Source organism: Poecilia mexicana, unplaced genomic scaffold (genome assembly GCF_051168715.1).
Source record: "Poecilia mexicana isolate PSO_F unplaced genomic scaffold, ASM5116871v1 scaffold_5, whole genome shotgun sequence".
Lineage (NCBI taxonomy): Eukaryota > Metazoa > Chordata > Actinopteri > Cyprinodontiformes > Poeciliidae > Poecilia > Poecilia mexicana.
The window spans coordinates 28,042,201-28,069,213 of NW_028263374.1; the positions used below are offsets into that span (position 1 = coordinate 28,042,201).

General features: G+C 38.3%; 1 protein-coding gene and 2 long non-coding RNA genes across 7 annotated transcripts; 1 reads left to right on the forward strand and 2 right to left on the reverse strand.

Annotated features, from left to right (window-relative positions):
- The first annotated feature begins 62 nt into the window (after positions 1 to 62).
- appl1 (adaptor protein, phosphotyrosine interacting with PH domain and leucine zipper 1) lies at positions 63 to 19,295 on the forward strand. The gene is made up of 22 exons (XM_014971051.2): positions 63 to 254; positions 2,263 to 2,361; positions 2,439 to 2,498; positions 3,657 to 3,728; positions 3,806 to 3,893; positions 4,625 to 4,666; positions 5,007 to 5,065; positions 5,235 to 5,381; positions 7,019 to 7,101; positions 7,177 to 7,338; positions 8,198 to 8,386; positions 8,474 to 8,516; positions 8,596 to 8,652; positions 9,470 to 9,561; positions 9,635 to 9,814; positions 10,498 to 10,550; positions 11,394 to 11,568; positions 12,615 to 12,651; positions 12,738 to 12,878; positions 13,669 to 13,719; positions 13,787 to 13,876; positions 15,589 to 19,295. Exons 1-22 carry the CDS (start codon positions 201 to 203, stop codon positions 15,739 to 15,741), a joined length of 2,127 nt encoding a protein of 708 aa, XP_014826537.1. The 5' UTR covers positions 63 to 200; the 3' UTR covers positions 15,742 to 19,295.
- A 150-nt stretch (positions 19,296 to 19,445) lies between these two features.
- On the reverse strand, positions 19,446 to 21,078 carry LOC148159777 (uncharacterized). The gene is made up of 2 exons (XR_015762894.1): positions 20,320 to 21,078; positions 19,446 to 20,225 (listed from the first exon to the last, which is right to left on the reverse strand). It is a non-coding gene; the product is annotated as an uncharacterized LOC148159777 (long non-coding RNA).
- Positions 21,079 to 24,430: 3,352 nt separating this feature from the next.
- On the reverse strand, positions 24,431 to 26,643 carry LOC148159778 (uncharacterized). Of its 5 annotated transcripts, none has more exons than XR_015762896.1 (6): positions 26,591 to 26,643; positions 25,483 to 25,565; positions 25,276 to 25,393; positions 25,027 to 25,094; positions 24,836 to 24,951; positions 24,431 to 24,737 (listed from the first exon to the last, which is right to left on the reverse strand). It is a non-coding gene; the product is annotated as an uncharacterized LOC148159778 (long non-coding RNA). The 5 variants fall into 5 exon arrangements; XR_015762898.1 differs by having other exon boundaries at positions 25,483 to 25,586; positions 26,591 to 26,637; XR_015762899.1 differs by lacking the exon at positions 26,591 to 26,643 and adding an exon at positions 26,177 to 26,584.
- Between the last annotated feature and the right edge of the window lie 370 nt (positions 26,644 to 27,013).

Consider the following 27,013-nt stretch of genomic DNA (forward strand, 5'->3'; position numbering starts at 1 on the left):
GAAGCCAATTAAATTCACGGAAGTCTGTACCAGCCAATCACAATCCTTCCGGTGGGCGGGGCCAGGGTGAACCGGGAGGAGCTCATTTGGGGTGTTGTGAATTCGTGGAACCAAGAAATCTTGAGTGGGAGTTGTCGGGCCGATTTGTTGTGTGTTTTCTTTGCCAATTCGCTCCGATACCCGAAGCGCCAGTCGCGGCTATGCCCGGAATAGAGAAGCTGCCATTGGAGGAGACGTTGGAGGACAGTCCGCAGGTAACTGTTGTTTCCCCCGGACCACCGCTAATCGTTCGTTAGCCGCTAGCTTGGCTAAGAGTGTTTGTCACCATCCAGCAGAGTGCTCCAGCTCAATGGTAACAGTCTGTAACCCGAATGGATCAGTTGATCCCTGTTTCCGCTGGGCTGTCCTGTCAATAAAATTACCAGTTGCCGGTAAAACGTCTCGGTAATCAGAAATCTAACTGCCAGAAGACGCGACCGTTTCCCTAGCCAATCCCACATCATTCCCAGTGACGACAGCCAACCCACTGGTCACAAACCAGTGACATCCGGCGGCTTCCTGTCACTTTTGCATGGAAATCCGCTTAGTGATACTGTAACCCTTACCTGCTGCAAATGTGAGGCAAAACACCTGCTGTGACGTCACATGTTGGCTGCAGAATGTCGTACCCGAGAGTGTTATGCATAAAGTCGGAAAAGATGAAATGTAACGATTCTTTATAGTTAGATGGGATCTGGGGTTTATTTTGTAATGTTGTTTTCTTGCTCGGCTCCTTTTCACACTACTGTACAGGAAGAGCTCCTAGTTTAACCATCAAACTCCCACTTGAAGAAAACACTGATATACTTAAAGGGACAGTAATGTTTGTTTTACAGGCAGAGAGTGTCATGTCATAGCACAATCAATATTCTGTGTTATCTTCAGTTTTTATAAAAATGCTATACATATTTAATATGACCTATAAGAAAAATTACATTGATATTTTATCCCTAGAAATTGGGCCTCTGTCTCTTTAAAAATTCTTTGTCTTTCTGAAACAACGCTTCCAGGAAGTCACCACAATATCGCTCTTAACCCTTTAACAACGTTTTTTTTACCAACGTTGCACTGAGAAGCAGCTCGTAAAGTTCAGAAGATGTGCAGTTCCTTCAGGTGTTTGCTAATTGCTGCTGGCTAGTCTGAAGGAGCTGAGTAGTAGTTCTGCTTTGTGAGGCTGGTACCTCTGAAGCTTGGAAACTGCAGCTCCTTGAAGGCGGGGCTAGGTCCACCCAGGTGTTTTGGACAGCTGAATGGTTGCTGTGCCGATTACAGTATTTCTCAGATATGAAAGAATCAAGGGAATACTCCAGGTACGTTTTGGATGAGAGAATAACTTTAGAACATCAGAAAAGTCTGTTTTACACAGTACTGCCCCTTTAAGTTCTGGGCAGTCCACCTTCTTATCTATGGGAACCATCATGGCCTCAGATATGGAGGAGGTCGTGACCTGGAGATGCCAACAGAGCCACCGCCTTTCCATGACAACACAAACTGGATCTGTGACTAGTTGCAGCCCTGGAGGAGTCCAACCTGTGCGGAGAGCAAGCCAGAACTAGCTTGGTGACAGAGGCGGATTACAAATCTGTGTTTTCTTCACCAGTTTGACCAGAGCTTTAAAAAAATATTCAAACTGGTTTAGGAAACTTTGCAACAAAAGATGTTTTACTCAAAACATCAACCAGATTTGGAAATATTTCACCAACAGGAGACATTTCTACAAACGTTTGTGCATGCTGCACTACAAAAACAGAAAATTTTGCCAAGTAATTTTTGATCTAGTTTATCTTAGTGCACTTGAAATAAGATGAAACTAATTCATATGTCGCTTTTCAGCAAGACATGGAAGCTTTGTTTAAGTCAATAAGTCTCTAATATTATCCTAGTATTATTTGACTGATTACATGGGAAATGTCTTGTTAAAAGTGAAATTATCTGTGAATGAAACTAGAACCTTTTAATCAATATTAAGGAATTACTGACTTAAAACAAAATAATATTTTTTGCAGAAAAGTTACTTTTATGTTAGTTTTATTTTATTTTAAGGGAACTGAGATATTAAAACTAGACCGACGAGTGAATGAAATATCGTGGAAACACACCTTGAGTGCTGTGGGGACGTTTAGCAGATGTGGGTGTGGATTTGCACAGTCAGCGCTCATTGAGATCCTGTGTGTCACGCTGACTTCCTTCTTGCTCCTGTCGTTTTCTACTTTCTGCCTGCAGACGCGCTCCCTGCTGGGAGTGTTTGAGGAGGACACCGCCGCCATCTCCAACTACTGCACACAGCTCTATCAGGCCATGCAGAGGATTTATGATGCACAGGTACAAACCTGCAGGAGTGATGCATCGTTAACTCTGTTGGAGCCTCAACATCACAGGGATCCATGTTTGTGTTGCAGAATGAACTGAGTGCAGCGACACACCTGACCTCCCGACTGCTGAAAGAGTACGACAAACAGGTAGAAACCAGGAAAATGCAAACGTCTGGCAGGGCTGGGCGACGCAGCTTCAAAATAAAACCTCAGATTTTCTCATACCTGAACCGATTTCCTATTTTAATGCATTTCATTTTCTAAAACAAATGATTTTATAAAAGACAGAAAATATTTTCAAAAAGCAGTTTTTATCTCAATCATCCTAATTGGAGTTTCAGGGCCAGGCTACAAAATGTTATATAAATATAGTCGTAACTAGAAAAAATTGTATTTCCTGCGAAAATGCAGAGTGAAAATTTAGGAAGCATTTGAAGTCAGAAATGTAAGAAAGAGGCAGCAGAATAAAGCCAGCGTTGTAGAACTCCAGACCGGTTTCGGTCTCGGACATTGAGGACTGGATTTACAAGACCGGTCAAGACCACAACTGTGGAAATGTCACTAAGCTGCCAGCATATTGTCCAGTTTATTTAACATCCTTGTTTTCACTGGATGCAAAACATACAAATTTGAATGCAAGCAGTGATGTGACTCCTTGCTAATTAGGTTTTTGTTACCGCTGTCACTCATCACCTACGATCGATTTATCATTTACTTTTTTAATTGATTGATTTAGTTTCCTCTGCTATGCTACACATTTCAACACCTTGCTGCTAGCACTTCACAACAACTCATAGGTGGATGTAAGAGCGCTGCCCTCCTCAAATAATGATCTGACACTTTTGTAGATGTCATTTTAAAAGAGAAGTAAATTTCTGTCAAAAAATGAAGAAATTTTGAGATTAATCTCAGAAATCTTCTAAAAAAAAAACAGGCAAACTTGACCTCAAAAAGTCTTAAATACGCAAGAAAAAAACCTCAGAACTATTCAGATTAATTTCACATATTTTCCACAATAAACTCTGACATTTTTTGAGCTTGTAAATTTTAAAATTCTTGACTTTTTTATTTTCTGAGTTTCAAAAGTCAGAAGATTTTGACTTTTTTGAGTTTTTGAATTTAATTTTTTTTTTTTTTTTTCAGAAAAATTTCTGAGATTAAATTTGTTTCTTTTGGCAGAAATTTACTCTTTATTCCCATCTACTATGGTTTTAATGCACCGATGTAGACATGCTGCTGGTTAATTCAGCTGCATGTCTGCCTGAAGTTATTAACCAAACCCAGCATTCTGTGTTTCTGCTGCAGCGTTTTCCTCTAGGGGGCGATGATGAGGTGATGAGCTCCACCCTGCAGCAGTTTGCTAAGGTCATTGATGAGGTGAGTCCCGGTTCTGGGACAGATGGGACCGCGGCTCAGAGCGTGTCCTAACGTCCAGTGTCCCTGTCTCTGTCCAGCTGAGTTCCTGTCACGCTGTCCTGTCCACCCAGCTGGCCGACGCGATGATGTTCCCCATCTCTCAGTTCAAAGAGCGAGACCTGAAGGGTAGGAAACCGTAACCGTCCAATCAGAACCAGTCAGAACCGTCCAATCAGAACTCACCGTCATCTCACACATCTGGTAGCTTTATAACTGGGGTGTCCAAACTTTCTACAAAGGGAGCAACAACTGTGAAGTTAAAATGAATCACGTGGCACAGAAATGTTATCCTTTTTATTATGAAAAATGCAAAAACTCAAATTAAAATGTATTTATTTGCCAAGGGACAGTACACATTAATTAACATCATATAATGTAAACGTGCCCAGGTTGGCTAAATTGAGCTAATTTTCATCAGTAGTCCCAACCTAAAATTGAACAAAATTAAAATCACACATTATTTATAATTACACAAGAAAATTACAGGAAGTAAAACAAAGCAATTATTTTATCAAAACAAACTAAATACAGAATATTTTGGTGAAACATACCAGCCTGATTTCTATACAGTATAATCTGTAAATCACTTTAGATGTATTCTAGGTTCTTTTCTTGCTGCAGAGCAGAGGGCGAGGGGGCGGAGCTTGTCGAAGCTCGTTCAAATTTTCAGGCCAAGTCCATTGTTTCGAAAAAGTTACATACTGCAGCTGTAAGCAAGCTAGTTGGCACAGAAACAAAGATTACAGAAAATGTAATAAAATGCAACACGTGCTGCTGACGTCGATAACGTTTCTGATCAGCATAAATAGATGTTTTGAAGATATTTCCTTACCTTCCTGGTGTTTTTGTCTTTCCAGAGATCCTCACGCTGAAAGAAGTCTTCCAGATAGCCAGCGACGGTAAGACAAGGAAGCTGCCACTCATCAGTTTTTCCTTCCATCGTATTTTCCAAAGTCAGAGCAGTTTCAGCATTTATCGGTTAATCAAATTTTTGGATTTTGAAGATTTTAAAAAAATCTTCTCCAGTTCAGAGTGATGTCAGCACACCCAGGGCGGCCATCTTGTTTGACAAACATGTTTTATAGCTTCTGTTTATTAGGGCTTTGAATTCAGGTTAGTTCTGAGGGCCAGGCTAAGACTTTTACAAGAATTAAGATGTAATATTAGGAGAATAAAGTAGTAATTTTATAAGCACTCCAGCATGGAAAATAACTAAAACTGATTTCCTTTTGTTGGCAGATCATGACACGGCAATTAACAGATACAGCCGGCTGTCGAAGAGGAGGGACAATGACAAGGTAACGAGATCTCAACCAAAAGTAACATTTTTACCATCTGATATCCTCCTTACGCCCAGCAAGAGTTTTCCCAAAAAGCTGTCTTTACTTTTCTTTTTCCTGGAACAAATTGGTTTCGCTGCAGAGAGAAACCCCATGAGAGGGTAAAGTTTTGTTGTTGTCGTCGTAGGTCAGAGCGGAGGTGGTGGAGGACGTCTACACCTCACGCAAGAAGCAGCACCAGACCATGTTGCACTACTTCTGCGCCCTGAACACACTGCAGTACAAGAAGAAGACGGCTCTGCTGGAGCCACTACTGGGCTACATGCAGGCTCAGGTACACACACACACACAGAGACAGACACACAGAGACAGACACACAGAGACAGACACACAGAGACAGACACACAGAGACAGACACACAGAGACAGACACACAGAGACAGACACACAGAGACAGACACACAGAGACACACAGAGACACACATAGACACACACACATAGACACACACACACACAGAGAGACAGACACAGAGAGACAGACACAGAGAGACAGACACAGAGAGACAGACACAGAGAGACAGACACAGAGAGACAGACACAGAGAGACAGACACAGAGAGACAGACACAGAGAGACAGACACAGAGAGACAGACACACAGAGACAGACACACAGAGACAGACACACAGAGACACAGAGACAGACACACAGAGACACACATAGACACACAGAGACACACATAGACACACACACATAGACACACACACATAGACACACACACACACACACAGAGAGACACACACAGAGACACACACAGAGAGACAGACACACAGAGACAGAGACACACACACACACAGAGACACACATAGACACACACACATAGACACACACACACACACACACACGCACACACAGACACAGACACAGACACACACACGCACACACACACACACACACACACACACAGAGACAGAGACACACAGAGACACACACACACACAGAGACACACACACACACACGCACACACACAGAGACACACACACATTTATTCCATCTCATATTGTTTGTGGACCATTCACCAGCTTTACTGCATTTTGCTTTTTCTAATGTCAATTAGCTTTTATTTTGAAATATTTATCTAGCTGCCTTCCTACAAACAACAAATTGGACCAAATATAATTTCAAAACTCATATTTCTGTCTATCCAAGGTGTCACTATGGATGAACACATTTTTGTCAGTTTTTCCATTTGAATTGTCGAATTGTTTTCTCAGAGAAGTAGAGTCTCGGGCGCCCTCCACCAGAGGGCGCAAGAGAAGTGTTGGTTTCAGAAACATTTCTAGGATTTTGCCCATAGAGCTGAAACAATTTATCGCTTTAATCGTGATGGATCGATTTAAATTACTATCAACTAATTTAGTAATCGATTAATCAGTAATTGGAGTATACAGACTCTATTTGCTGGAAGAACAACACAGTTAAAGCTGTAATAAAGCCAAAACTGTGCACAGAATATTATACATTTTGCATTTAGATGAAAAAACATTCTTTAATATGTTCAAACCCAGGACTGTCATAGTTTTAGCTTCACCTGGTTTAAATTCTGTAGAATTCTCCTATTAAGCACCTTTTGCATCCAATTATTAGTTGGTAAATTGAAGAAGCATTCATACTTATTTAAGTATTTATTTAGTTCCTTTGCTATGTTCTTGCATAGCAAAGAACATAGCATGTTTATTTTCTTATTTAGGAAAGGCATTTATTTATTTACTTGCATTTTTACACATTTTAACATATTATAAAGTAAGATTAAGGGGTTTAAAGAAAAATCAGCAGAAAGTGATAAGTTTTTTATTAGATTACTAAAATAAATACGAGTTGCAGCCGTACATAGCAAGTGGGTTAAAAACTTTTGATGAAAAATGTTTTATATCCTGTCATCTTGTTGATTTTAATGTAATTTGTTGTGTGCAGATCAGCTTCTTTAAGCTGGGCTCTGAAAACCTCACCCAGCAGTGGGAGGACTTCCTGGGAACAATAGGAACCAGCGTCCAGAAGTAAGAGCCTCCAACTGTCGCCGTAATCTGGAGCTATAATATTCTTAGAGGTAAACATGTGAAACGTGTCTGCAGCGTGCGCCGGGAGATGGAGGAGGAGGTAGGCCAGATGCAGGAAAACATCCAGCAGATGGAAAGGTCATGTGACCCTCTGTATGCGCCATGTGACCCTGACCCCGCCCACTCGCCCGTTTGTCGCAACCTCACCAGGAAGCAAGGCTACCTTTACATCCGCAAGTAAGACGCAAGCTGCTCCGGCGTGTTTTAACTCTTCTACAGCTGTTTTATCAGGATCTGTGTTTTCATTGTTTCTCAGTTAAAATGTAAAGTTTAGGGGTTCATGGAGGATTTATGGGCAGTCATAATCTTACCTGCTGTTGGGGGATGTGTTTGTGTTTTCATTTTGGGTAGATACAGATGGGTTTTATTTGAAGGTCAAGGTCAGAAAATATATTTCTGTTGTTTCGTTAAACCCTTAGGAGAAGTGCGACATGTTTGTGTTTTCTTTTGCCCTGTAACAAGTTCAGATGGAAAATGATTGTGCCACTTTTTTCCATTCTGACTGTGATGCAATAATTCTGTTTTTAATCATAATTGACTGATTAATTGACTTTAATCAATTCATCAATCAACTTTATTTGTATACTGCATTTTAGCAACACAGCAGTTCAAAGTGCTTTATATTGTGAAAACATCATAAGCACATCATTTAGTCAACGGTTGTGAAAACCAATAATCGACATTTTATTTCGTCAAATGCCATCGTTAAAATCATCAATATACATCAAATATATTGATCAATGTTTCATTTATAATGTTTCAGAAGCAGCTCCGACCATCTGGATTTTTAGTTGTGGTTTAAAGGAACTCAGTGTTTCGGCTGTTTTGCAGTTTTCTGGAAGCTTTTTTCAGATTTGTGGTGCATAGAAGCTGAATGCTGCTTCTCCAGGTTTGGTTCTGGTTCTGGACGTGGAGCAGTTCCACCAGATGTTTGCTAATTGCTGCTGCCGCTAGTCTGGAGTGGCTAGTTTTGGCAGATTGTAGCCGTTTTCCTGAGCATTTGGAGTTAAACGCGACTCCTCTGTGTGTCTGGCAGTAAGACGGGCCTCGTGTCGTCGTCATGGGAACGTCAGTACTTCTTCACGCAGGGAGGGAACCTGATGCAGCAGGGCCGCGGCGAGGTGGCGGGCGGCCTGGTCACGGACCTCGATAACTGCTCCGTCATGGCCGTCGACTCGGACGACCGTAGATTCTGTTTTCAGGTCACCTCCTTCGACGGCAAAAAGTGAGATTGCTGCTTCTCTGTCCTTCCATCGCTCTCCTGAGTTTTTTTACTTATCCACGGCTCTTTCTGTCTTATTTGTGTTGTCAGAGTCGTGACGCTGCAGGCAGAGAGCAGGAAGGACTGTGAGGAGGTAAAATGATTTCCTGTCATCCATCTCCTTCGTTAGCTGATGTTTTCTGACGCTGAGTCTCTGCTGCTTCCTCCAACAGTGGATCTCAACCATCAACAATATCTCCAGAAGGATCTACCTGAGCGAGAACGCAGAGGTGTGTTTTCTGTTTCACAGGCATTTCATTATTAATCCGCTCTATTAGAACAGACGTAGAGCAATCCTCCCCCAATCATTTGCTCGTTAGCAACTGACCAATCAGTGTTGCAAGTGCAGTACTTGCAGCATTTGTCATAGCAAACATGCTGCAGTCAGAGAGATTTTGAGGAAAATAATAGATAATCATGGTTGCTGTTAATTAGGCAAATAACTAAACACAAGTGAATAAAAAAAACTGTACCCCTTTGTCATGAATGCTGTTTTAACCTAATATATTAGCATTGCTTCCTAATATATTATCTGGAAGTAATCTGGCTAACGGTTTAAGGGCTCTGTGTTAACGACTGACAGCTAAGTGTCAAACAAACACAACTCGGTTAAATTAAAACAATACTAAGCATCTAATCATTTCCAGATCAATAAGTGAAGGTAGTTATGCTGGATTTTATGTGTCTAGATTCCAACAGTAGCTCTATGGCAGCATTAAACTTAACCTGCAGTAACTGCTGTACTAACACTTAAACACGTTTCATGCTACTGTTTATTTCTAAGCGTCGTCTTTGCCTCAGTGTTGGTTTATAAGTCAAAAATGACTCAAAAAATGTCTCTGGTAACACACTGAGGTCTGTTACGTCTGCCATGATAGCAGTTTGCTGAGGAAAGCTCTACTTCCGCCAGGGAGCGGAGCTGTTGAAGTAGAGCTTCTCTTGGTTGAGTATAATATTTTTAAAGAGGGATTTAACACAGTCGTAGTGATAATTAGCGTCTCTCTAAAACTTTGATATGAAATTTAAAAGCAGCTGTGTTTCTGGTAGGAGCTGGCAGCCAGAGTGAACCAAACCGCCCTGGAAGCGGTGACGCCATCGCCATCGTTCCAGCAGAGACATGAGAGCATGAGACCCAGCAGGTGAGGATGGGAAACGCAGCAGGCTGCCCCCTGCTGGTGAGTCTGATCACTGCATCTGTTCTCTCCATTCCAGTAAGGGCCGAACGGGCCGAACGAGCAGCATCAGCTCAGTCGGTTCTGAGCCGTCGCCCGCTCTGTCTGTCCTCTCGTTGGACGCGCTGGTTGCTCCGGACACGCCCATCCAGTTTGACATCATCTCCCCCGTCACAGAGGAGATCTCGGGTCAGAACAAGGCGGCAGCGCAGCCCGGCAGGTGTCTGACAGAACATTTTTATTCCTGACACCTCACTCACACTCCCAAGGTTTTCTTATGAAATAAAGTAGATTTAATGAACGTTGTCTGATCTTTATCAGCCTCTAAGTACAAGAGAACGAAAACACTCCAGAATTATTTAATCACCAAAGATGGAGTCTTTGGAAACGTTGTGTTAAAAATCTAATACACCCAAATGCAGAGCCAGGTGATTAGAAAGCAGTTACTAATAAATCAGGGTGCTTCAAATGCTAGAACATGCTCAAGTTTCAACAGATTGGGTAGTAACTAATTACATTTACTCAATTACATTTAATAGAGTAACCTTTTTGAAAAAAACAAACTTTTAGGAGTATTTTTACTACACTGTATTTTTTACTTTTGCTTGAGTAAAGTTTCTGGATTTTCTACCAAATGGATGAAAAACAAACATGTTTTAACCAAACTTTCACCAGACACACACCTGCAGGTTTTGTTAAAGTTTCAACAGTTTTTTATTGAAAGGAACATTTTCTTTTGCCTGATTGTTATTTTTTGTTAATTGAAATTAAATTCTTTTTTTTCAGTTCATTTGTTTTGTTTTTATCTCCAAAGCGTGAATCCAATCTTACCTTGAGAAGTGAACAAACCCTGCTAAACGTGATCCAAGCAGCAGGTTAACATGACCGCTTGTGTTTCTGCAGAAGGAGTAATCCGTTTGGAGAATCTGGAGATAACGCAGCGGAGGACAGCGAAGGTACTTCCTGTTTACCTGCAGAATTTACATTTATTCTCTTGTTAGAACCTCATTATTACCAGTCAGGTGTCTAAGAAAGCAGCATCACCTTAAGATGAAATGTTTCTTTGGTTTTTCTGCCTCTGCTGCCCAGAATTGGACAATTATGGAGCCAGAAATCAAACTAAATGGTTAATAATAAAGTTTAGCTTTTGTTTAAATGTTGCTCATTAAAGTTTCTAGAAAGAAACTTTAAACTTGTATTTTTCTTTCCCAATAAGTTTTAAATTCTGAGCATTTAATTAATAATTTAAGGCAGGGGTGTCCAAAGTACGGCTCGTGGGCCATTTGAGGGCCTCTGACACATTTTTTTGTGGCCCCCAACTGCAGTTCAGGAATGATACAAATTTGTTTATTAAACTTTGTATTTTTAATCAAGCATAATTTTCTTGCAATGGAAAATATTGTAACCTTTTATAAGAACCGCATCTATCTAGAGACTTTTAGTAAAAAGCCAAATTAGTTTTTATTTAATGTATTAAATAAAGCATTTTGAAAGAACTAAATCATGTTCTTATAACTGAGAAGAAATCTGTTTAAAAAGAATTTGAAAACTAGATGCCTAAATGCCAATACAGCAAAATCATTTTGGATCTATGATTACAAACTTTAACCTAAAAGAATAAAATAAAAAATTTGGATGACTTTATTTACTTGATTGTACTTTATAATTTTCCTGAACCGCCAACACTTTTGACTTGACGGTTTTGTTGCATGTGAGAAAAACTTTAGTTCAAGTTTTGCTTCTACATTAAAATGTCAGCATAGATAAAGTTGAAGACAAGCAGCCGTTTTCTGGTCCAGATTCGATCCTCCACCAGCTGTTCATCGTTCGGTTCCTCGGGTCGATGGAGGTGAAGACCGCCGAGTCGGCAGACGTCATATCGGAAACCATGAGGCAGATCTTAGCCGCCAGAGCCATCCACAACATCTTCAGGATGACCGAGTCTCACCTGCTGGTCACCTGCGACTGCCTCAAGTAACCACAACACCCTCTGTTTGTTGGGCGAGGAAACGTAGCATGTAGCTCACAAAACAAGGCCACAAATGATGCTAACTTCATGAGAACAAGTAATATGATTTTAGGAAATAGATATTCCTTTGTTTACAAAAGAAACTAATAACAGTCTATTTTAAATCATCTCTATTTTAGCAGCAAACTGAAAACGTAGCTAAAACTGACACCATAAAATAGGCAAAGTTTTTCTTGTTGGTCTTAAATACAGAATGCATACATACATTTTTTGTACACTTTTAGCTTAATTACTGCTCTGAGTGTTTCTGCTTCAGCAATTAGCCTTTTTCTAAGTGTGTTCTCCAGTTAACAATTAATCAATTGGCTAACGATAATCGATTTATTGTTTCAGCCCTAAAGAATAATGCTGCTTTCTTCTGAAGTTGTATTTAGAAATATATATTAACATGCAGTGAACTACGTGAGATTTATTTTAGTAATTAATGATTCCTCAGAGCTTCGCCTTTTTCTATTTTATTACTTTAGTAATTCAGTAGTATATTGATTAATCAGATAAAAACAATTGCCCATTCTTCATATTTTTCAATTTAATCTTGTAAGTTTTTTTTTATACAATATTAAGCTTAAGTGGTTCAAATAAACTAATAATTTCTTATTAAAATAAACAAGTTATAACATTGCTTTAGGGAAGGTGAACCAAATGAAAACTGTACACATATTGTGAACAGTTTTGGTTTAATTTCTGCTCATTTCAGAAAATGACATTTTTTGAGTCTGTATATTCCAGCTAATGATTAATCAATTACTAAATTAGTTAACGATTATTTCCATAATTGTGATTGATCCAATTATTTGTTCAGCCTTTATGCAAATTATATCCCATCTTTTAATGAATTAAGGTTGACAACTTTAACATCAAGGAATAATAAATTAGTGAGAAGTAAAATTATAGAAAATTAATAAATAAAAACGTTTTTTAAAAATCCAGTTATCTCCATTTTCCAGCTGTTTTTCGACTCTTACCTAAAGCTGAACCCTTTGTCTTCCAGACTCATTGATCCCCAGACGCAGGTCACTCGACTCAGGGTAAGCTGCTCCCAGTTTTCCTCTCTACTCCTGTCCTAGTTAAAGTTTTCCTGTGTCTGCTCACGCTGTCCTCTGACCCGCTGCAGTTCCCGCTGTCCAGCGTCGTCCACTGTGCGTCCCACCAGGACAACAAGCGGCTGTTCGGCTTCGTCCTGCAGGCAGCCGGCGGGCGAGGCGACTCTCGGGTCGTCTGCTACATCTTTGAGTCCAACAACGATGGAGAGAAGGTTCTGGTTCTGTTCTGAGTCTTATTTGTCACTAAAAATCAATTATTTACATAATAAATTAAAAGGATCTCAGTTATTTCCATTTTCATGATTTATTATTTTTGTCTTTTGTCTCTTTCCCAAAAACTGGATGACAAAAGTCTTCAGTCTGGTGCTTTGGTCTCAACTAGCCTCTTGTTTTGAAGGACAGTTTTCTTTACATGTGGTACTTCCTGTATTAAATGTTCAGTAGAATTTAAAGTTTATTGATCTTTGAAAATGTGTTCTTGCATTACTATTATGCCATTATTACTAGGGATGCATCAGTTGGACATTTTTGACTGATCGAAATTAAACAATTTTTAAAAAGTCTGACCTGCCCATTCCGAGTTTGGCCAATACCATTTTTTTTGTCTGAAATGTCGCTAACTATAGCAAGAAAGTGGCTGAGTTGGCAACAGTCAGGTGACTATTGTTAACTTTAAATGTGCAGACATGACCTGGTGGGCCGGTCTGTCAGTCTTCTCTGATGGGAGAGCAAAAGAGGACAGAGGTCGATTTTTAGACCTTTGCTGAGGTAGAAAAGGTTGATGGATAAGATCAGCTTTACGTGTAAGCATCAGCCAATCACTGATCTCCCAAAATTAAGGAAATTGGCTGGTCCATAAATTGGTGCACTCCTAATTACCATATTGCATTAAAATGGACTCACAGCTTCAGTATTGTTGTTTATCTTGTTAACCTCTGGGACAGTTTATCGTCTAGCAGAATTTGTTGTTGCTGTAATTCTGACCCAGATTTCTGTTTTTAGATCTGCGACAGCATCGGTCTGGCCAAGCAGATAGCATTCCACTCAGAGATGGTGAGTCTGTATCAGAGCTGATTCTCTCGTTCAGTGGTTCAGTTCTGGTAAACTTGTTGTTTTTCAGGAAAGTAAAGCGGTGGAGAAGAAGAAGGAGCAGGACAAGGCCAAAGAGAAACAGCAGGAGGAGCTCAACAAGCAAAGGCAGATAGAAAAGGTAAAACTGCACCAGAGGGAGAATCAATAAACAGTCGGAGTTAAGTTACTTCAACAACTTTTTACTCAACTAAATAGCTGCCTGGAAATTACTCAAGTAAGATTAAAAAAATATTTAATTAAAAAAGAACTCAAGCAGTTGAAAGTATTCAGGGGCCAAAGTAGTTTGCAGCTGTTACGTTTGTAACACAAAAATATTTGAAAAATTTGGTTCACCCAGATTTTTCATTTTTATTTCTTGTAAATACACATTGAGTGTTGAATGTATGGACTGGGAAATACAATAAATCTGTAGAATAAAGTATTCTGCTCGTGGATTTCAAGATTGATCAAAATAGCACAAACAGAAATGTCATTTTGGAGATATTTATTTATTCATATGATATGAATAAATATACAAACTTCAAATGACTGTAACTCCTCAGTGCTTCAACATACAGCCATCAATGAGGCTCAAATGAAAGATAATGACCAGAGGAATCCTGTTAAAAACATTACTACTCATAGTGAAAATTACTTAGAATTATATAAATAAAATGGCATATCTGGGGGTTAGCGTACAGTCAGACCTCCTCCCCCTTCTTGCAATACACTGTCCGTCTGTCTGCCCCCATCCGACCCCCCAGTTTTGACACTTCTGACAACGTGTCTCTACGTTGGTGAGAAAAAATCCTGTAAACACCGTGAGGCATGATGGCGCACAGAGCCTGACTTTGACGCTGCACAGGCGCATGCGGTACACGTGGTTACACATGCAGCTGGTGGGTTCATGTCAAAACAAACCCCGAAATGCCTTATATCCTTATGACAGGACACACGTTGGCTACACATCGGCGGCTTTAGATTTAGTTTCCGAGTTGGCCAGTCAGAAATATTCCAGAAGGAATACAGGCATGTCAAAACGAGCTGAAGTCGCTCTCTGGATATTATTGGCTCAGAAAAAAACATTTCATAACATTATTGGTCGAATGTGGTGTCAATCAAAAGGGGGCTCTAGGCTGCCCAATAAAAGCGTCATAATGGACACCGGCAGAGTTTAAACCCTTAAATCTCAGCCCTGGAAAATACAATGAAAAAACAACACATGAGCGTTCTGGCGCGAGTTAAGGGATTAAAGGACAAATTAGACAAACTGTAATTACAGCAATAGATGTAAATGTAACTAATTACGTTTCACCACGTATGGAAGAATAAAGTTGTTCACATTGTGAAGTGCCTCTACTTTCTGTTATCCATACAAGGAGCTTATAGTTCAGTAAAATATTAATGTTTTTATTTGTTTTGGTTTGTGCAATGAGCCACTGACAATTTTCATCATAGTACCGGCAAGAATTTAAAACTACTTTCAGCCCTACTTGGGACCAATAACATTCCTGAAAAACTGCTGGCTGGGTCAATGTGCAGGGTGGCGGCGGTGGCGAAGCCCAGTTCAAAGGTTGCATCCTGGGGGTATTTGTGGGGGTGCAGAGGGCCGTGAACGTGGAGCGACGACCTACTTGCGGTTCTATTTTCATTTATAGACTGTAGTTTTTCAACAGTTAAAGGATTATTGACTTAAAACATGCGCTTATATTTTGCTGAAGTTACTTATAAATTAATTTTGTCTTATTTAAAGTGTACAAAGTTTTTGCAGTTTACATGGACAGATTGTTGTAACTTTAGTTTTCCTTTCACTCTCAGCACCTTTTATTTTTTCCTTGACCTGAAATGCAGGATTTAGAAGAGCAGAGTCGCCTGATCGCCGCCTCAAGTCGCCCTGCTAACTTGCCCACGCCTGACGGACAGTTCCTGGTGCTCAGCAGCAGCCAATCAGAGGAGAGCGACGTGGGGGAGGAGGGGAAGAAGCGGGGTGAGTCGGAAGCCTGACGGCTGGGGGTGCAGGCGGGATTTTCGGCTTCCAGGTGATTTACGTCTGGTGATCAAACAGCTGAGTAATCAGACTTGAAAACGGACAATATGATCTTAAAAACTCAATGAAACTCTATGCCAAGAGGAAATGAGAAACGGTTTTTACTCTGTGCAGAAAAATCACAAAACAAAAACACTGCTTTTATACAGGTTCCGTATTTAGATTATTGGTAAGTTTCTGTTTTTAACGTTCAAGTAAAATAGAGGAGCCGGATCTGAAGGAGCAGGAGATTCGAACTGTTTCTCCAGCAGGATGCCTCATGATGACGCCGTCTGCATAAAAAGAAGAGAAAAAGCACAGTTTTATTTTGAAAAGGCCTTCCTGTCATCTGGGATGCTGCATCCAGGCACTGTGGCGTTTTGATTCACCTTAGTTTCTTCTCTTATTTTGAAAAACTGAAGGCATGTACAGACAGATTTATTAGCACACCTGGTGAATATGTGTAAAAAGCCATTTTATGTGTCGATATGAATCTGTCTTTTATTGCAGCAGCAACGTCTCACTCTGCACTTCTTACCAAGTATTTCTGTTTAGGTTCTCGTGCAAATATCTTAGTTTTATCCTATTTTAAGTGTACTAACTTACAAGTAACAGAGGCCGGTCCTGACTCGGAGGCCGGTCCTGACTCGGAGGCCGGTCCTGACTCGGAGGCCGGTCCTGACTCGGAGGCCGGTCCTGACTTGGAGGCCGGTCCTGACTTGGAGGCCGGTCCTGACTCGGAGGCCGGTCCTGACTCGGAGGCCGGTCCTGACTCGGAGGCCGGTCCTCGGTCCTGACTCGGAGGCCGGTCCTCGGTCCTGACTCGGAGGCCGGTCCTCGGTCCTGACTCGGAGGCCGGTCCTCGGTCCTGACTCGGAGGCCGGTCCTGACTCGGAGGCCGGTCCTGACTCGGAGGCCAACAGACAGAAAACACTAAAAAAGAACCGAAGGAGGAAAGTGAAGTTGGGGAGGTCGGGGGGATCTGGGATTACCGTTTTTTACTCCCCCCCCACTCCCTCTCCTTATTATTTTCCCGTAAATATTCCTTCCCGTCCCCCCCCCTCCGTCCAACGGTTGTGTCAGAGCAGCGTCCATTTATGTCGTTATTTCATGATGAGTTCCACTTTATACCAGGCTTTCATTTGTCCATCTTAAAAAAGAATAGATAAATAACAATACAGCAGTGACCGCGGTTTACTTTTACAAGCAAAGACATCATTTTAAAATAATATATAATCTTTTTTGTCAAAATAAGACTGCAAAATAGTTTGCTGTTACATACTCCCGAAGTTAAACATTAACTAACTACAAATTTTTCAAAACACTGTATACATAAAATGTGTTCTGATTTGTTTTACATTACCACGGAGGTGCCAGAAAAGTTCCTCCAACTCTTAATCCAACCGAAGTCCAAAAGATGGATGTTCCAGGGTCCGGTTAGCGAGAGCTTGAAATGTCATCTGACCAGTTTTCGCGCTTCGCAAAGGTTCTTGTTCCCATGATGCAATGCGTAAATTTTAAAATACAGGATATTCAAAACTTGAAAGCGATTTTTTTATTGTATTGGAGCCATATATAATAATAATAATAATAATGATAATAATAATAATAATGGTAATAATAAATACAATTATTATTGTTTTTTTTTTTTACAAATGAACCTTTTTAAAAAAAAAAAAAAAAAAAAAAGCTTATAATAAACCCATTTTTTGTGTGTTTCTTTTAATTAATGAATTTTGTGGTTCATGAGTTGTTTAAATCTGACAGTTTTCATCCCAAGGGCAAAAAGTTTGGACACCACCTATCTAGAACATTTCTTTTCCAGTGAGATGTTGCTGCAGCAACAAAAATTAGTTTCTGTTTTTACAGATATCTACCAGGATTTGCTCAGGTTTGTCTGTAACTCTGGGAGGATTATTGAATCTAACGCGTTTCTTGATTAAATTAAAGTTCACCTTCAGCTCTTAAACACTGCCATGTTTATTAAACCCTGAGTTTTGTCTGTCAGGCATTAGCAGAAAGTATAAGTTGCTGCCTGACTGCATTATGCTTATGACTAACGTCCAAGCTATGCACTGCTTCCTTCAAACCTCTCCTTGCAAAAACAACAAAAAAATTTAAAGGTGCCAAGGTTTTCTAAAACCCTAAAAATCAAGATGCAGAACACTAAAAGGAGACGATCCGTTTAAATATTAAATCCCCAACTTTATTCCCGAATGTAAACATGCAAAAACACAAAATCTTACCAAGTATCTTTGGTCCAGCTTCTAGTGCAAATATTTTAATTCTTAGGGAGATTATTTCACTTAAAACAAGACATTTTCCCCATATTAGTGAATTAATCTGTCAGTGGAACTAGAACTTTTTCATCAATATTAAGGAATTATTGACTTAAAACAAGTTTATATACCTTGCTGATAAGTTACTTACTTGTAAGTTAGTGTAATCTTATTTCATGTGTACTAAACTATCTACATTAGAAACTAGACCAAATATTCTTGGTAAGATTTGATGTTTCTGCAGTGAACAGATCAGCTACTGATTAGAGTTCACAAAACTTCTGATTAAATGTAATTAAAAAAATACAGCCACATCTGCTCTCAGTTACTGATGTTTTATTTTGAAGTCAATAACCTGCTGCTGTTTTAAAAGCAGTGTTTTGATAATTTCCCTTCTTTGTTGAAAATTTTACTGAGAACTTGTAGAAATAAGAAAGCTGGATAATCTGATGATAGATATTTTCTTCAACAACAATATCAGAAAATGATTAAGTCAGCAGTTACAGAAATGCCTCAAATGTTTGGAATAAACCTTGGGGATTTTCAAGGCTGTATAATTTTAATTATTGACTCTGGAAACGAACAACAAGGTGCTTCCAGTGGGAGTAAACGGCTTAATCTGTATATTTATTCCCTCCTGTTTTTGTGTTTTCTTTAACCCATTCTCAGTTCAGCTTGCCAAAATTTTAAGCCGTTATGAAGTGAAAACATGTTGATTCAGTCTCCCTTACATTTCAGATGTTAATGTTACATTAAAAAACTAGTTTTTTTGTCACACAAGCAGAAATTTCTCATCCTTTTTCTTACTTTTGGTCACATTTTGATGAAAATTTCAATTGTCACCAAGCTCACCACCATAATGTGTCATAAAGTCAGACTGATTGTTTTTGTTATTATTGATCTGGTGTTGGTTTATTTCCGTTTTTCATGTGAGCTGGGACTGATTCATGTTGAAAATCTAAATATTAAGCTGGATTTTTCCAAATTACACACAATGGTTGGACCGCAGCGGTCACAGGCCGTATTTACAGGTTAAGATGGAGATTTAATTGTGTTTGTTTGACTTTTTCCTGTTTTTCTTTGATTTTTAAGGGGTGAGATATTTTCTAACTGTGCATAAAAGTGAAGGAGACGCAGAAAAACATGACAGAGTTGATAATTAAGCTGTAAATAAGTTCAGGGCGGATCTGTGTCCCATGATGATGATGATTAATGAAAAGGTTTCGGTGATTTAAATAAAGCACTAACATTCACCCATCTGAGTCAGCGTTTTCTTTTCTAACCTCATTTTTGGCCAAATTTGTTGAATCGCTTTTTAATATTTTTTTCTTTTAAAGATCATCCGAGGATCGAATATTTTCACTCTTTTAAGTTTTTGTCACATTTCAAACAAAAACTTAATGTATTTTATAAAATGTATTTTATTTCATGACAGACCAACACAAAATGGAATGAATTTGTTACATTTATCAATTCAAATTGCATGTAAAGTATCTTAAAATTAAACTGATTGGAGGCACACCTTCCCCAGCCGGTGTTGTAAAGAAAAATGGACAAAAGGTTTGTAGACATTAAAAGCTGGTTGCCATTCGTTTATTGGCATCCCAGCTTTGCTGTTAGTCTGTTAAAATAAGACAACATGACTCAGTTACCTCCATCTTTCATGATATCAAATTATTCTGACATTCACATTTCATAATAAATCCAATTTAAAATGTTAGCGTGATGTCTGCAAAAGCTAAAGCATATGTGTTTTTCTCATTGTTTTTATGAAATGACCATATAATTTGTAAAAACATTTTTTTAAAAAGCAATAAAAAATACATCTGGTTGTGAAAAATGTTTAGAAAGATTTGTAGCACTTTGTAATGCATTTAGAAAAATAAAGCAGATCTGTTTATTTTTCTAATTTTTTTTAACATATTTAATTTCTAAAAACAACCAAAAGAAATCTCAGTGCACATCAAGTAAAATTAGAAAAGCAAAGAAAAAAGATAAGACAGGTCAAAAACTTTTCCCATGTGTGCATCAAAGTGACGTACTGCAGGTTAATGAATTCTGCAGTATTTCTACCTGCGTGTTGGTGTAGTAATGTCTCCACAGCGGTCTGATGACGGTCTGACCACCGACGTCCCAAACGGTGAAACTGATGTTTTTATACTCCACCGTCTCCACGTTGAAACCTGAACAGGAAAAAGAAAGTGTATGGCTTTAAAACGTTGCGGCTCTTTAACTCCGAGGTCAGACAGAAAGAGGTCAGAGGTCAGAACCACCCACCAATGGTCGGGATGGTGGTGACCACTTCAGCCAGCTTCAGTTTGTACAGCAGTGTGGTTTTACCTGCAGCATCCAGGCCTACTGCAGACACACAAACAGAACAGCTGTCAGAACCTGAACTGGTTCTGATCCAGGGCGGCATGAAAAATAAACTGAAGAACCTTTAAAGGATTCAGCAGACCAGTCACAAAGTGAATTAAATGACATCATTTATTATCCACAGCGGTCTGTAGATGTCCCATTATTAATGACACACAAACAAATTCCCAGGCAGACCAGAAAAAGCCCACAGCATCACAGATCTTCCACCGTGCTCAACAGTTGCTCTAAGGTGCTTCCATGAATATCTTTTCCTTCCAGATCCACCTCAGATCAGTGCCGGCCCAAGGCATTGCAAACTAAGCAGCTGCTTAGGACACCCACACCACCAGGGGGCCCCCAAGAGCACCAAGATAACATGATAAAATATATCCATATATATTTAAAATAAGACTCAATAATACAAACTATATGCTTTTATCCGTGGAAAAACAATTTTGTTGTGATAGTTGTTACATAAATTATTGTTAATCTCTTCCTGTTGACGGCTGCTTTTGGGGAAATATAAGATATCAAACCTGTTAACTGGTTTACTGTAAATTTAGTGTTTATCAACTGATGTTACGTTCAAATAGTTAAAATAATATTGTACACTTAAACATCACTCTATTTCAAAATCAGATTTGTATTTATTTATTTATTTTTAGTTGGCTACTTCTGTAAAAATCAACATATAATAACACTGGTAGAATGTAGTTAATAACGATGCAGATACAAAAACATGCTGAACACTTTTTCCGCTGTATTGTTGCGCCTCTCCAGCAGCGCCCTTATGTGTTGAATATAGCGCATACACTGGTTGTAGGGATTGATTACATATAATTACAAATAAATAGCAATTATTGATTAGCATAGGACATTTTGGCCACAGAAGTGGTGCAGTTTGCTCTGCCTCTTTCTTGTTTGTTGGCAGGTGTATAGAAGTAAATATGTGCCATCAGAATTTGAATAAAAAATGCATCTGAAACTTGAATATTGTATATGTGCGCTTACTTTTTAAATAATAAAAAAAAAATCAGTGTTATATTTACTTCCATACAATTAACAATTTTTAAAAAGTCTGACCTGCCCATTCCTATTTTGGCCACTGCCATTTTTTTTTTGTCTGAAATGTCGCTAAATATAGCAAGAAAGTCGTTGAGTTGGCAACAGTCGGGTGACTATTGTTAAAATATTAGCATTCATGGGGGCCTGATGGAGCTGTTGACTTAATTTGGATTAAACAGCAGTGCACATTTTTTGAGTCGTTTTAAGACTAGTCGTAGATTTAAATATCGCTTCACTGGCGATGTTCTCCCGTAACATACAATTACCCAGTAATTTTACATACATACGTACATACTTACGTACATACATACATACATACATACATACGTATGTATATGTATATATTAACATATAGTGTAAATAACTACTAAATGGAAAAATTCTCCTTATTCATTGGTCCAACAGTGACACCTAGTGGTTAATTTATGCTTTTATTTTAAAGAACGGAAGATTTCTTCTTTGTGTGTTCTGCAGTTACCTAGCAACACCCTGCGCGATGAGACAACGGTAGATTATGAAGAAACCCGGAGAAAATCTTTAAAATAGCGCTCTCGGAAAGCAGAATGATGTATAAATATACACAATTGTGATTTGTGATAAGAAATGTTATATGCTTATTTAAGAAGCAGTTGAACGTCGTGGTTTATTTGTTTAAAAACGAAACTGTAAGCTGACGAGTTAAAGGACACAACGTATTCCTTTGCTGGATAACTGAACATTGATTATTTTGGTTTTATACAAGAGCTGGGCATGTCCAACGGTTCTGTATCCTTTTGTTTTATACTACAGTTTTCACGGTGTCGATGGAAAGAAAGGTCGAGATTAAACTGCACCCGTTTGAAACTCCCTGCGTCTGGCTGTTCAATCCGAGTGGCTGCTACATATAGTTTAGTTAGAAACATGTTCGGACGTCTTCGGACTTATCCGCTCCCCTGCAGCCGCTGGCTCGTCTCGCCCGCTCTGTCAGGGCGGAGCGGCTCGTTAAGCCGAGAGAGAACCACCGTTTCCCGCTGGTTTTCGGCAAGGAGTTAAAAGCAAAAATAAGACAATATCTAGTGTTAATGATTGCTAATTTTATTATTATTATTGTTACTATTAATTACAAAAACATTTATTTAAAGTTGGTGCTGAAAGTTATTCAGCACTAAGTTAGTGTTTAAGTTAAGTTTTGCTTATAAATTAAATTATATGTCATTTTATTTTATTAAGTGCTATATTTATTTTTTAGGAACAAAATTACTCTGAACATTTGAAATTGCTCGCTAATTACAAGTTATTTGCAGTGGAGACAGCTATAAGATTGAATTCAGTCATTCTTATTTGTGATTTTCTCTTTTCTGATAGATTTTGTAATTTTACATCCAGGATCTTCAGGAGAATTGACCAAAACCCAAACTCCTTGCTCTCAACTAAGACCTTCTGTATGGCCAAGAACATGAGTCTGCTCCCTCATGGCATTGAAGCTAAGAAGAATAGCTAACATGTTTTCATGCTTTTTAGTTACTGCAACATTTTAACACTAAAATATACTAATATATATATATTCTTTGTTTTTTATGTTGTTTCCTCATTTAACCAAAAATTATTTGTTACCTTTCAACTGATGCTTTTAATTTGAAAGGATTTTTAAAGGGACAAGGTTGCTAAGTGATCTACACAAACTTCTGACAATAACTTACAATTAACTGTTTTGGACATAGTGCAGAGAGTAAGAGAGAGTACGAGTCACAGTTAAAGGGGATAACTAGGGAATAGTCCAATTAAGGTCTAAACAATTAATTAGTTAGCGCTTGGTTGATGAGGGAACAAGGTGAGTGTTTTGATGAGAGTACTGTATAAATTGAGCATAATGTTTATGTTTCGACATGAAATAGTGTTAATATTTGATTAACTGTCGAACAGTTGGAATACGTTTTAGTTAATTTGTAATATAGAAATATTAATTAAATACATGTATTGTAAATTTAATGTTATTACATAAAGGAAGGTTTAGGTTAAGGTAAAAGGTTAGAACCACAAAGAGTTACTAATGGTATTTTATTTGTATGCTTGTAGCTCTTACTGTGTGTTCATGTACAAAGGCTGTTGAATAAAGAAACGTGAACCATCAGTTTGAGAGACCATCCTTTCAACCGGGACGCTACACTATACAACTAACTTATGTTTTGTAACTTTTGTAAATGAAATCTGCTGGCTCTCTCTATATATATATATATCACATGGAAATAAAAGAAATTTAAATTTAGATTGTTTTTAGTCTTGTTTTTATTTAGTGAAATTTAATATGAATACATTTTTTTGTTTTTTACTCAACTACAGTGGTATAATAATCCTTGTGTTGAGTTATGAGTTTCAACCCAATTTTGGGTCAATTTAACCAAATTAAACAAGTCAATTTAACCCAACCTTTGGTTAGTTGCCATAACCCAATGTGCTGGGTCAAATCATCAACCCAACCCAGTTGAGTTAAAACAACCCAGAGTTGGTCGGTCCATATTTGACCCAGCGCTGGGATACGAATTGGGTTATTTTTAAAACCCAGTAGTTTCTACTATGTGTGTGTGTGTGTGTGTGTGTGTGTGTATATATATATATATATATATATATATATATATATATATATATATATATAGAGAGAGAGATAGATAGATAGATAGATAGATACACAGTAAAAACTGCTGGGTTAAAAATAACCCAATACGTAACCCAGCGCTGGGTCAAATATGGACCGACCCAACGCTGGGCTGTTTTAACCCAACTGGGTTGGGTTGAGGGTTTGACCCAGCACATTGGGTCATGGCAACTAACCAAACGTTGGGTTAAATTGACTTGTTTAAATTGGTTAAACTGACCCAAAATTGGGTTGAAATTCATAACCCAACACAAGGGTTATTATACCACTATAGTTGGATTAAAAAAAAATTATTTTAAATTTCACTATATAAAAACAGGATTAAAAGACATATGAATTTAAAGCTTCTTTTATTTCCACATGATACATATATAGAGCCAGCAATTTCATTTACAAAAGTTACAAAACATAAGTAGTTAAATCACTTCAATTCATTTGGCTACAACTCCAGAAGTATCTGTTACTCCATATTAGAAAACATTTAATGAAAAAAAGTCTGTTTTAAAGCAAACTACAAGTAAACCTTTCAGCCATTAAACAAGGAGCATTTTTAACGACACTTTAGCATTTTGCCAGTCTCCCTGCATGAGGACATACAGGTTGTCACATTTTGTAGATGCACCACCAGGTTTGTCCCAACCTGATGGAGAGAGAAGACAGAAAAAACAGGCCATTAGTGATGAACTTATATAAACAGCAAACAATTTGAGCATAATTCAGAGATGAATGTTGACTTACAGGCTGGATATCAATGAAACCTTCTGAACTTCCAGGTTGATGGGTCTGAAACTCTACTCCCAAATGTGTAAGTAGGGAGGAGTACTGGCAGCAGCTGCAGGGCTACATCATCTTGTCTGTCTGGCAAACATAAGCTTGTGTTAAAATGTTAAATGTTAACAGTTTATAAACATCTCTTCAGCTTTCAATACCTTAAGGGAGAAAATTCATGTTGTTGAGAAGACGGCCGCTCCTTTCTCTTCTTGGCCATACAAAAGATCTTCGTTGAGAACAAGAGAGAGAAGACACAAAAACAGGCCATTAGTGAATTTAAAGGTAAAGGGATACATTCTCAAAAACTAATTTCTGACTGATTCTAGTTTAACACAAAACCTCACTATTGAATGTAATGCAATTATTTAAACGATCTGAGCATTATTCAGAGATGAAGGTTGACTTACAGGCTGGATATCAATGAAAACATCTGAATTTCCAGGTTGATGGATCTGAAACTTCTCCCAAATTAGTAAGGTGGAGCAGGAAGGGGTACTGGCAGCAGCTGCAGGACTACATCATCTTCTGTATCAAACATAAGTTAGTGTTAAAATGTTGCAGTAACTAGAAAGCATGAAAACATTTTAGAGAACATTTCTTCTGAGCTTCAATACCTTGAGGGAGCAGACTCATGTTCTTGGTCATGCAGAATGTCTTCCTTGAGAACGAGGAGTTTCGCTTAATTCTCCTGAAGATCCTGGATGTAAAATTACAAAATCTATCAGAAAAGAAAATCACAAATCAAACTTTAAGAATGACTGAATTAAATCTTATAGCTGTCTCCACTGCAAATAACTTGTAATTAGCCAGCAATTTCAAATGTTCAGAGTAATTTTATGTTCCTAAAAATAAATATAGCACTTAATAAAATAAAATGACACATATAATTTAATTTAGAAGTAAAACTTAACACAAACTTAGTGCTGAATAACTTTCAGCACCAACTTTAAATAAATGTATTTGTAATTAATAGTAACAATAATAATAAAATGAGCAAACATTAACATTAGATATTGTATTAGTTTTGCTTTTAATTCGTTGCCGAAAACCAGCGGGAGTTTGAAAGCAATGTGCCGGGAGACGGTCGTTCTCTCTAAGCTTAACGAGCCGCTCCGCCCGGTCAACTGACGGAGCGGGCGAGACGAGCCGGCGGCTGGAGGGGAGCGATAAGTCCGAACACGTCCGAGCATGTTTGTAATTAAACTATATGTTAATAAACCGAGCGCATAATTCAGGTTTACACAACTAATTTATCGCCTAATAACTTTGCAAAAGTTATTTTATTTTCAACAAGCATAATATACCCACATTATTAAAGCTCTGCTCGCTCTCCTCCGCCATTACTGCTGGTGTTCGAACACGTAGCCTCAGCCCGCTGACGATGCGCGCGCATATTGCAAAAATCAGGGGACAAACCGTCAACTACCTTTTCTTTTAAAACTAAATCGATTTTTAAAAATTTGACTATGTTAAGTTATGAACAAATATGATTGAGGTTATATTAAAAACTGAATTTAATTTACTTGACAAATTGTGCCCTTCCCCTTCATCTATTTTTCCCCAACATCCGTGTTGTAGCAACACCGAAGCTCTTTGTCAGAGCAACCTGCCATAATAAACATTTCAAATAACCATAAAAATAAATATCAAACATGTTTGAAATAAATTCAATTTATGTATAAAATTCTATTAACGTTGAAACTTTATCTTCTTTTTACTTACCATGTCTTATTTCAACGTAGAGGAGAAGTCCGATATGCAACATTCACAGTCATGTTGAAAATGGAGGCTTGTGAAGAGGGGCGTGGCTTCTTCCAAGTTTCATCTTTAACCCAACCGTTTGGGTAAATCTACCCACCCAACTCCTGGCCCAACAGAAGTGTGCAAGATGTAGACTTCCGATAAATTTCTGACCCAACTCATGAGTTATGAATTTTGACCCAATATTTGGTCAAACTAACCCAACCTATGACCCAACAGCTTTAACCCAGAAATTGGGTTATGAAAATAACCCAGCATTTTTTACTGTGTAGATAGATCTATATATAGATATATAATATATGTTTATATTATATATAATATAAACATAATATAAACATATATTATATATAATATAAACCTAATGTGTGCCACACACACATTAGG